This window comes from Lineus longissimus, chromosome 3 (genome assembly GCF_910592395.1).
Source record: "Lineus longissimus chromosome 3, tnLinLong1.2, whole genome shotgun sequence".
NCBI lineage: Eukaryota > Metazoa > Nemertea > Pilidiophora > Heteronemertea > Lineidae > Lineus > Lineus longissimus.
Genome location: NC_088310.1, coordinates 20,759,232 through 20,771,315, shown reverse-complemented (window position 1 = coordinate 20,771,315; position 12,084 = coordinate 20,759,232). Strand labels below are relative to the sequence as shown.

At 39.3% G+C, this 12,084-nt stretch overlaps 1 protein-coding gene across 1 annotated transcript; it reads left to right on the top strand.

The window, feature by feature from the left end:
* The first annotated feature begins 247 nt into the window (after nucleotides 1-247).
* LOC135484193 (kinesin-like protein KIF6) lies at nucleotides 248-8,633 on the top strand. Its single transcript, XM_064765410.1, has 18 exons — nucleotides 248-394; nucleotides 774-883; nucleotides 1,096-1,170; nucleotides 1,482-1,629; nucleotides 1,934-2,043; nucleotides 2,370-2,499; nucleotides 2,641-2,759; nucleotides 3,048-3,279; nucleotides 3,587-3,777; nucleotides 4,097-4,202; nucleotides 4,400-4,552; nucleotides 4,958-5,246; nucleotides 6,102-6,260; nucleotides 6,663-6,928; nucleotides 7,238-7,333; nucleotides 7,711-7,865; nucleotides 8,164-8,267; nucleotides 8,515-8,633. Exons 1-18 carry the CDS (start codon nucleotides 335-337, stop codon nucleotides 8,529-8,531), a joined length of 2,520 nt encoding a protein of 839 aa, XP_064621480.1. The 5' UTR covers nucleotides 248-334; the 3' UTR covers nucleotides 8,532-8,633.
* The last annotated feature ends 3,451 nt before the right edge of the window (nucleotides 8,634-12,084 follow it).

Here is a 12,084-nt window from a genome sequence, read left to right as displayed (position 1 = left end):
CACTCCCCCCCCCCCCCCCCACAGGACCCCTTCCCAAATCCTATCCTACTGGGGTCATCCCCTTTTTTAAAGTCCACCACGTGCGCATTCGTATTTCCCGCGTATAGAAACGCAGCCATGAGCTGATGGCATTGAATGGTGACGTCATCTGTTATTACTAGAAGAACTCCGACATCCCTCAATGTGTACATCGAGGATGTAACAAATCGCGGGCTTGATATACATGATATACGTGCTTGTATGAGAATGTAATAACTCGACAATTTTTCGGCTAAAAAGTGTTCAAAAATCGTACAATTCGACAGTATTTTAGGTTGACCTTCATGCAGTTGCGATGGTCAAACAAACTATTCAAATATTTGTGAGAGTGAAGCCCACCAAGTCAAAGAAGGGGGTAATTATGTCCTCTTTTTCAGGCTGCAAAACGGAATTTTACTTTTTGCATCTTCTTATCTTGCATCTGCATGGATTGCTATCCTACATGTTCAGAGTAACTTCTACTTCTACATTATACTGGCTTGGGCTATTTAGCATGTTCGCCAGGAGTCCCAGTGTGGCAGTAATCCTTCAGACACTCATCGGTGAAAATGTAACTTAAAGTTGAAGATTGATTGAACGGATAAACTGAAAGTAATTTAGGCCTACACTGTCCTCGATGGTATTCATCTAGAACACAGCCTGCTCGTGATGAATTGATTGATGTTTGCCCATTTCTCCAAGTAGGCATACAAATATTCTCATCGGAATATATATACAACATGTATTTTTTCCAGCTGTATGAGATTGATGAAGATTCACAAGAGAATCCTAGGATTTCCTTCACTGTTCCAAAGGATCTTGCAAGTGGTTTAATAAACAACAAGAAAGAATCTTACAAATTTAGGTGAGCAAACTACAAAGAATATTGTGCGTGTAAAATCTTTTTAGTGCGAGGCTATGATTGTCTATCAATCATGACCAGCCATACCCAACTGAGCAGAGTGACCCCCCCCCCCCCAAAAAAAAAACTTAAAGATGTGAAATAGAATTAGAACATGGTTTCAGTTATAATCAACAACTGAATTCAAACTGAATGAAAGGCTTTTTTATTTTCAGATTTGAAAAGATCTTTGACCAGCAAACTCAACAGGATGAAATATTTGAATCAGTGGCCAGACCAGTCATAGACAAGTAGGTGATCCACTTGAAATTCTCGCAGTGTCTTGAAAAAAGAAGTGTACATATACACATAAGATGATAAATAATGAAAGTTGATGTTTATCTATACTGTCTTTGTCACCTGTTCATCCTCATGTTGAGCATTCAAAACCTGGTTACTTCTGATGGTATATAATAAACTGAAAAAATAGTCCTCTGAATTAACTGGTGTGGTAGGCTCCTGAACAAAAGTCAACAGACAAAGACATTATCATGAGATATTGTGACAAATTTCACATCAAATTAAGATATACTTTTAACTTATGATGTTTACATTCTTTCAGTGTACTGGAAGGTTATAATGGCACAATCTTTGCATATGGTCAGACTGGCAGTGGTAAAACCTTCACAATTACGGGAGGTCCAGAAAAATACAGTGATAGAGGAATCATTCCAAGGAGTTTGTCGTATATATTCCAGCATTATGAACAGGTATGGTTTGTTAGATCACGACAGGAATTTTATCATTCAAATTAGAATCACATTACTAAAGAAAGGGGTTAAGGCAAAGCTACTGATAATGTTATGACAACCCCCTTGGAGACAGAAATTCAAGTGATGAACCTCTCCGTAAGAGTCTCCAAGGAATATTTTGCTTCCTTTTATGGCATGTCGGTACCTACAGGACGTGAGCAGAAAAGAGTGTAAGTACCCAACCTGATGGCGTGTCTGAAGATCTAAAAACAGAAGTTCATGGTGATATCAAATGATACCTTAATTGCTCTCTTATCTTCAGAACTCAGAATTGGAGTACACTACATACGTCTCATATTTGGAAATCTACAATGACAGTGGATATGATCTGCTGGATCCAAAACATGAAGCGGCAAAGTTGGAGGATTTACCGTATGTACATGTAGTTTTGATGAATTGAATTCTTTTCCTGAATGCCAGATCAGACGCAAGGCTTCGATTTTAATGTCTCTTCTCACACACAATGACATACCATTATCGCACTGAAGGATGTGAAATTTACGCCAGTTTCAAACCAGGTCATGTTTCACTTGCAAAGAACATGTGCTGCTGTATTGGCCAGTCCATTAAAAGATGAGAAACGGACATGTACTAGGGTAAAGTTACCGGCAATTGGTGATAATTGCGATGTACATTTAGCATTTTTCAGTTGCTCTTACCTCTTTTGGCAGCAATAACAATTCCTCCTTCTTTTGCAGGAAAGTTGCCCTGATGGAGGATGCTGATCAAAATATCCACTTAAAGAATCTTTCCACCCACACTGCAGCAAGTGAAGAGGATGCATTGAACCTGCTCTTCCTTGGTGATACAAACAGAATGATTGCTGAGGTTAGCAGTGTATTTTCATCAACACACTGAATAAGTCATTTGTTTCTTTCTTATTTCCTTATCCAATGAACCCGTTAACCACAATGTTCTTTTGTAATCAGTGTGTTGAATTGCTATTAATTTGACAGTCTCTTGTTGCAGACGCCAATGAACCAAGCCTCCACACGGTCACATTGTATCTTCACCATACACATCATGTCCAGGGAAACTGGTTCAGCCACAGTCAAAAGGTCAAAGTTGCATTTAGTGGACTTGGCTGGGTAAGACATGTAATGTTATTCTAAAAATCGTCATCTCGGATCATAAATTTCCGTATATTTTTAGAGCCACCGACATCAAACCTTGATTTAACTCGCGTACCATGAGATGCAATGTTTAAGCTTGCTGTATATGCATTTTATCAAGGTTATCATAAAGCCAGGATAGTTTGTAACCTTCTTTTGACAATCTGATTGAACTCCCAAGACAAGAGATAGAAAACGTAGCTATTGTTGCTTCAATTTCTGTAACATCATTATCATCATCTATCTGGTATTGTGTCCTTTTAGATCGGAGAGGGTTTCAAAAACTGGTGTAAATGGGGTGCTATTGACAGAGGCAAAGTACATCAACTTGTCGCTACACTATCTCGAACAAGTGATCGTAGCTTTGGGGGAGAAGAATCGACAACATGTGCCATACAGGAATTCCATGATGACGTCAGTGCTGCGGGACAGCCTGGGTGGAAACTGTATGACGACCATGATTGCAACATGTTCAGTTGAGAAGAAAAATATTGATGTAAGTGACTTTTCGTTTTTCTGCCTACCCTTATTGCCAGCTGAATGCCTTAGCACTCTGTAGATCTTTGAATGTGTTTGACTCTGGGTCAAGAACAAGACTAGAAATGGCAAGCCACTTATGTCTCCACCACAGAGTTGTAGTTTTAGGGGTCTTGAAAGCAAAAGAAGAAGACTCAAAGTTGTGTGCTTAAGTCAGGGCGTAGATGAGACCATAACTGTTGAAAGCTCCTAAGTCAACTTGGCATATAAAGATCAGACGAACTGGAATAATGTATGCTGAAAAGGTTTTTCAAATCTTCTTCTAGGAGACTATATCAACGTGTCGGTTTGCCCAAAGAGTGGCGCTCATCAAGAATGATGCCATTCTGAACGAGGAGCTCGATCCAAAGCTTTTGATTTTGAAGCTGAAAAAAGAGATTCAGGGTTTGAAAGAGGAATTGTCCATGGCAACAGGAGAACAGAGGAATGATGCTCTCACAGAGGAGGAACTCAAGTGGTGAGTGTACTGGGCTTGTTTTCAGACCACCTGGGTTTTTTTAACATCTAATGGTTGTGCGATTTCAACACTCGGAAGGATAACAGCTGTTTCATCACAATGTTCTAGAGCAAACCCCCAACCTTACATGGCTTCTCTCCAACCAAGGGTATGAAAGGTTACTGGTTAACCACTGATAGACCAAGGGGAGTAATACTCCTAATCACTTAATGCTACAGAAACCGGGATAAACTCCAGCCTGATGAGTTATTTACCGATGCAATTTGGCTAATAGCCATGCAAACTTTTAACTTTGTCAATTTCTGGCTTCATTTTACAGGTGTGAGCAGATTGTGAACCAGTATATTGATGATAAAGATCCCGAAGCTGTATTATCTGTTGGTGCTGATATGAGAAAAATACAACAATGTTTTGGAATTTTAAAGGTGAGTTTTTGATTCAAAACACATTGACTGTAATCAATTGTAAAATGTGTGCCGATAAGTATAAACTCTGATATCAACTCCCAGAGGAATTCCTCCTGTCGCCTCTGCAAATACCTCTGCAGAAATACATGCCATCTATCTGTACACTATGTACCACTGTTTGAGGTGCACCTCACTCAAGTTCATCACTTTTACAGAGGCATGTTGTGGAACGACCCCCTGCTGAGTCGAGTCCGTCCAATCAACCACAAAGAGATGTGCCATTTGACAGAGATGGTCCATCCGTTTATGATGATCAGGAATCAAAGAAATTAAAAGGACTGATATTACAGAGAGACAATGAAATTAGTATCCTTTAGAACTTTTCAGTCTGTGCATAATGAATTAGTAAAGTTAAGGGGGCCATCAATATCATGTGGTATTTGACAAATGTAGCGCTTTGCATCATTTCCAGCTAAGCTGGGTAGCTCTTTTAGTCATGCATAGCTATAGTCATATTGCTGTGTTTGAGCACTACTCGTTTTGCACATGCTGGCGATATTAATTGGCAAGCTTACACAATTCCATTTACCCTTGCCCCTAAATCCCCTAAGGTGATGTCTTAAAGACATAATGTCTGTTATATTTGATTCCCGACTGTGACAGTAAAAAAATATGGGATCTACAGAGGTTTCCTTCAAAACCTCTTCCTGTGGTTTATGTTAAGATAGTTGCACATGTACCGGTATTTGTCTTTTCCTTGACCTCTTTCATACATCCTCGTGAATATGCTGAAGAAAGAGAAGAAACGTGCAGCAGACGCCATATCACAACTTGAAGCTGGTGGTCACGATGGCAGAAGTCATTCTGCCAGTGTCCCACGCCCTCCAAGCAGCCGAAACATCCTTCTCAATGGTAGTAGTAGTGATCACCTATCGAAACAAAAGCGGAGCATGTCCGAGGATCTTTCTAATAAGGAACAGACACAACGGAGACCGCCGAGTGCCAGATTTCATAAAGACCCACCGAAAGACCAGCTTGAAGAAAAAACTAAAGCAAAAATTTGTAAGTGGCATTAACTAATTGTGGCTTTCATTTCTATCGGCGACAAGTCATCTTTTATAATACAAGGGTCCGAATCCCAGTTGCATCACCCAACCATCACAAGACTGCCACCCATGGGTTTAAAGCAGGCTAATGGTCCATAAAATAATGCTGTGTTCATAATATATGCAGATTTTGTTCATTATCTAATGTGTAGTCTCCTGGACCATATTTTTCACACCTCAGTTTTTTCTCCCCGACCCTTTTCAAACTTCCAACCTAGTTAACCCCTAACATCTTTTGCAGTGTGGTAAACACTTGGTTAGCCTAGTATCTACACTAGAAATGGCTGTATTGTGTTTTGGTTCGGCAGTGGTTGGGACCATTATTGACTAAATTCTGTGGAAACATTTCTTTTTTGTGTCGTTTCAATTTCATGATTCCCTTTGTGATTACGCTGCTATCATAAATTCCTGGATTGTAGTCCTTTTCATTGATATTCTTCGAGGCGATTGCAACTCAAGTCACCATTGCTACTATCACATCATGCTGTGTACTTCATTCAATTTCATCAACGAGCCGGTTTTGCCCGACCTGTTTGAAGATACATGGAATCGTTTCCTAACAACTCGCTTTGGTCTAAGGTCTTGTAAATCATGTAAGTTCCCCAATATAGTTTTGTGCTGGCTATTTCTCAAAGTCGGGGCATTGGCTAGGGCTCAACCTGTGAGTGTGATCTAGGGCACAACAACCTAAAACACCACCACAATCCTCAGTACAAGTGGGATAATGGCTGGCATCCAAGAATCATTTGAAATACCTATGCTCGTTTCATTTTTTACGGTCATGACTCATCAGTTTGCTCCTCTTCTTCAGTGGGAGACCTATCCCTTGGTCGCCAAGAAGCCTTCGAAATCTTCCGGCGGGATTACAATGAGAACCAATCGATAGACGGCAACAAGGTCCTCCTGAAGCAGCGGTATGGAGAGGCAAAGACTCTTGGGGAGAGGGTCAACAAATCAAGAAGCAATATCAGTAAGTCTTATGATATAAATTTTAGCCATTCCCTGTTTCTATGTTATTGTTGAGCCTCATTACATTTGCCTGTTGTACATTGTGTATATATGTTCTTGGCACGGGTTTGTACTCTGACGACACACCAAGCTGTGAAAAACAAGTCGCAGTGAATGCTAGTCTCTATGACCTTTAAATAACCTCAAAGGTTAACTTCCAAGTTAAAGTGATATACATCATTATGATTACTTTGCATTGCTATGAGCATTAAGAAAAAATTGAAAATGTCTCCTTACTTTGAATTCATTTAACTTCTTTCTTAACTTTGAAGAGATCACTGATATTGAGATAGTCCAGCTGTAAGGTACTTCAAGAAACAATATAAGTCAAGCTCATTAGCTAATTGATTTTATCCTGTTTTAGATAAAGTTAAAGCACAAATAGAGCAGCACCGGATGTCCCTCATGATGCAGGGCCTAGTTGACCCAGATAATGCCGAGCCTGATGAAAAGGAGCAACAGCTGAGACACCAGATGGAAGAGGATAAGGCCATCTATAAAGAATCGTTCGCACGGCTGAGAGCCTTGAAAGCAGAGATAGAACATCTGCAACATTTACTAGAAAATCACAAGGTCAAACTGATGAAAGATTTTGAGATTTGGTGGGCAGAACAGGCTGCTTCAGTGGAGGTGAGAATTGAAGTCATTTAATGGTGTGATACATCATCGGAACCCGTATTTGTTTAACTCAGTGGATGGTCCTGGAACCTTTGAGGTTGTTAGTTTACTCTTCATTCAAGCTGACTTGTCAAGGTCTCCCTGATGCATGGTCAGACAGCTGGACATTGAATTCAACAGCAGGCCTTAATCTTAACTACTGCATGGGGCAGTGTGTGTAACAGTCTTGATTTGGGTCAGTGATGTGATCTACATTCCTTTGTGTTGTTACAAGTTAACAAGTCACTTACAAACTTTCTTCATGGTGTTTTCCTTTGACAGGCTCATCAGAAACATGTCCACAATATGCCAGGGAAGACAAAAGCTGCGTGGAAGACACCACCAATTACACCCCAGCTTGAGGGCCAGTCAAGACAGGTCAGTGTACACCAAAAATACCAGCAATAGTCCCTTTCCTCTGACCTGGCTTTAAAGGAAAAAATCCCCCCTGGAGAGTCAATGGTAAAATTATCCATCGTCCAGTGATGAACTGCCTGGGTTCCTTGATAGTTCCATCTCAGTTGACCATCTTGAGTTCAGTTGACTTATTAAAATGACATATATCCTATCCTTATCTAAAACCATGCACCTCTGAAAATAAAGTGCAATTCACTGAAGATACGTATACTCAGGTCTTGATACCAAAATGATTGTCTTAATAACTACACTTATCTTTGTTGTGGAGCAAAAAGTGATGTTTCCTGATCCTGACCAGAAAACTGAATCCACAATATTATCTGATTTAAATTTTTCAGAGTTCAATGTCTTCTGAGTCATCCTCAAGCCTAGGGTACCATCGGCCGCCAATCCCAGCCCATGTGAGACAGAGCATAGGCCTGGGCTCAGCCAAGGCGTCAAACAATTATGATAACCATAGAGGGGATTCTTCAAAGTCTATGAGGAGTACAGGGTAGGTCCAAGGTCATATGAAGAACTCGACTAGTTCTGTTTGCATTGGGCTTCAAAGAGTCGGCACCGAAGAGAGTTTGCCTCTCAGATTCATTGCAGACGGGTTAGTAATCCGCAGTGCCTTTTGTGAACCTTTAAATGATTGACAATTCTTAATCACTGGTCTTTTGAGTGCAACGAACAGCTTGATAAAAAAGCTGGTTATCAAAGGAATTCGCTCCCATTCAAAGGAGATTTTGTCTGTTGCAAACACTGCCAAGTCCAGCGTAAATTTTAGTTGATATTTTCTTTGTTTGTAGTGCCTCCTCTGATAGTGCGTCCTCCATCAACCTGACAGGAGATCCACGAGCTGATGCTGACATCATGGCATTTGTCAAGGCAAGACAGAATATCCTCAAACAAGGTAGGAATTGAAGATAGAAAATATATGTACAAGTAAAACATGAATGAAAGAGAACAGACAAGAAATTATTAGACATAAGAACAAGCAGTCTATGATGAAGTTCTCTGCCGCCATGCGTCTTGAGTGCTGAAAATGTCACAATTCAATGAGTTTTTGAACAACTGCTGACTGATTTTCAGCTACAAGGCTTTAATGATACTATTTCGTGAGTGAAAGCCTGTCTCATGCTGATCTCATTTTATTTCAGTGCAAGGCAACAGATAGCGGCATTGACAACTTCCCTTGGTCATAGAACTTTTGAACTTTATTGCCTTAGTCAGCTTCATACATGATGATTTAACTGTCTTCAAAATGTGTGAATAGGATTGGAGAGAATCATTAAGACCCTGAGTCGGATCCAAGGAAAGAGACCGTGTGAGTCCAGTAGAGGTCAGAGATGTATCTTTCAAAATTAGAACAGCGAGTGTGCCAACTAGACTTATGCTGTACTGCTTGGTACTGTGTGCCGGAATATAAAAAGCAGTGTTATGTGAAATATCTGTTTTATATGAATAGATAGAAGTGTTGAGGACTATACAATGTATGTAAATGTGAGCTTACAGTGAAAATGAGTGCATGCATTTGAACCCTCTCATTAATTGTGAAACTGATGGGGAAGATCGCCTGTTCCAAGTCTGCCTGGTCAATTCACTGCACCATCAATCAGTCCCTTCAAGATTGTTTAGGTGGCAGCACCTGCTAGGCTAAACGAATTAAGGTCCAAGTGAATTTTTAGTTCGGGCCTTTACCAGATAATGGCATTGTAACCACAACACTAGCACTGAACTGGTTGGTGTACATGAGTGTGTGGGGTATCCGCTGTCCACTTAGGCTGTTCAACAGTATTTTGTGAAGTTTTGTGGTATAATTTCACTTTCTTAAAAAGAAGCTTTGTGGTCTATGTATTGTTACTATCCTAATATAGTCAACTCTAAGACATCTAATCTATCAATCATATTGCCAGGTACATTTCCTGATGGTTGATGTCCTGCTAGTTTAGTGTGTTAGTACAGAGTCCTTCTAATTCTTGTAAGGGCTTTGGTTTTGGTACAAGTTGAGTTTTACACAGTTTTTATTACCGGTAGATAAATTACTGTACACAATATGTAAATATATATAAACAGTACACTTATTGTCTGTTTACCTCACCCATATTTATTTCACTGGAACGAATGAGTTTTTTTTTTTTTCAGTCCAGACATTTTGAAACACATTCCTAATTGTTAATAAGAATATATTGAATATATGAAAATGAACTTGAAGAGTTCTTTTACCTTTGAACGCTTCAATTTTGCATTTTAGAACTTGGCTGGCCATGTTTTACTGATCCCATGCAGGGCAGTATACATTTTAAGTTTGATAAGTTTTATTGAAATTATTCCGTCCATTCCTGTACATTCCATTGTGTTTTGTCTTATATATGTAGTAGACGCTTTGACAAAACCCAGAAAGCCCAAATGTCAAACACAGCTTTACGGTATTGTAAACACTTTTTGCAGCTTGGCTTGAGTGTTCAATTATTTTGATACACACTGTACAAGTTAAGTTGTTTACACCCAAGTTTGAGCAGACGTCATAAGTGAACTTCCTCTGTCAACATATGCAATGGTGATATGTTGCCAACTTCGGGAGTTGATGTCAATCTTTCATTATGAAAGAGGGTTTTGTTGACAGTCTTTGCAGAGAATTCCAAATAATTGTCTTTTCTGTGCATGATATTTTGGAATGTTCAGTATGAAAAGACAGTGTTGTATGTCATGAAATGAAATTGTGCTTCTTTTTCGAAGAAAAAAAAAGAAAAGATAAATGATGTGCTAATTGTGTTGTTTTCATTTCTTTCTACTAATTTGTTTTCATGGACTCCATTTCCTTCTGCTACAGCATTTTGATGAGTTTATCTGACCTGTTGTTTTGATCGAGGGAAATTCTGGGTCAAAACAATTTGATGTGTTTATTTACTGGTCATGTTCTGTCTGCCTCAGTATCATTTCATTCAGCTGAACAACCTAATTGTGCAGACATTGCAGGGCTCTTGTTCGCTTTTGATGCGTACTAATACTTTTTCAGGCAATTCTAATAATTGTTATCAAAGATAGTCCTGTTATACAACAATCCTAAGGGTGTACCTAATAGAGAGGTTCTGCTTTGGACTATCCTGTTTAATTGAGAGGTGTTTTGACTATCATTTTCAGTGGGTGGAAGGCATGTATGTGGATTCCAGTCATAGTATAGTAATGACCTAGAATGATCTATTTGAACTGGAAAGTAAACAAGTGATTTTAAGGTGTGTGTGTGTTATTCACTGACAAGAAAGTTTCAGTGAATTTGCAAGCATATGATAAGTGCATGAGGGCACTGTTTTGAACTGCAATAAAGAATGCACAACGGGGTGTAATCATAGGCCTGCCTGTAATCATGAACCGCCTCCCAACACTGTCCAAAATCATAATTAGAACTCAGCATGAGTGTGATAGTACATGTGGCGGCCCATGGTGACAAGCAGAGTCATTATCCTCCTGGCTAGGTAAATACCACGCCCAAGTTGTCCCTTTAAGAAATTATTTTCTGTGCATGCAATCAAAAAGAGATCGAATGACTGTGAACAGTGTTGTGTACAATGGCCCAAATGTCACAGAGGAGCGTTCTCAGGAATTCCCTAGGAGTGTCTCAATCGATGCATTGACACTTTACCTGCCGTCTTTGTCTCTGCTGAAGAAAGTGAACCGACTTGATATCTTTGTATTTTCACAGTGCCCCTAAAGGCTGATATTTGATACAGAAATGATCAATTCTTTAAGAAGTTTGAATACTTTTGGCGTGCATGTGATCAACACTGAACAATTCCTATTCAAGAGGGTACAGATCGTTTTATCAAATCACAAAATGCTCTGCTTAAGTTCAACCAGGTTGACAACAGGTCATTTATTGAAATTGTTGATATTTTACCCTGTTGGATAGGTATAGGCCTACAGTTATACCTACAGTTATAAGATTGAAAAGATCTTTGTACTTTAAGCTATAATGTAGGCTTATGCCCTAAAGCCCTGATTCCACTTAAGCATTTTCTTGTTGGGGTTGTCGCCACAGCAAAACAACTATCACCTCTAGCGAATATCAATAAAGCACAATTGGTGAGCAGCAGAACTATGCCAACCACAGAAACCAGTGTAGTTTTGCCAGGGGGAAAACGCAGCTGGAAAATGTTCCAGTGGAATCGGGCCTCTGAGGTTGACAAAAGATGTGTACATTATATCTCTTTGCAATGAGCTTTCCTATGAAAACTGATTTAGCATATTTTTTGTTCAGCTATTTTATCAAAGATGACCTGGAAAATTGATTTCTCTTTAGTATGGCAGGCTAGTCCTTGCCAACATCTTTAGATACAACATAGTGGCCAATACGCGAATGAGAGAAGCTGGCACTTTATGAAGAAATATGCTCAAACTGGACAAATTTAGTGAGTGACAATTTAAAAATTTAACTATAGGGTTAATATAATTCATTCTTAACAGCTTTTCGCACTTTGTCAAGCCGTGCAATATCATTTCAACGAATGGCCATTGACCTGCGTGCTACCAGTTCTTCTGTACAATAACAGTAAACCTCTCCAAGCAAACATCATAAAACATCATCGCGTCACTGATTTATTTCTTTAGGATTATCTGTTGAGATTTCTATTAATGTCCTGAACTTTCCCAATTCACCATCCGTCTTTCTTCACTGATCTTTATAATTTTAAAGCTCTGGCAATAATAACTGGGATATTTTATTAGATTTA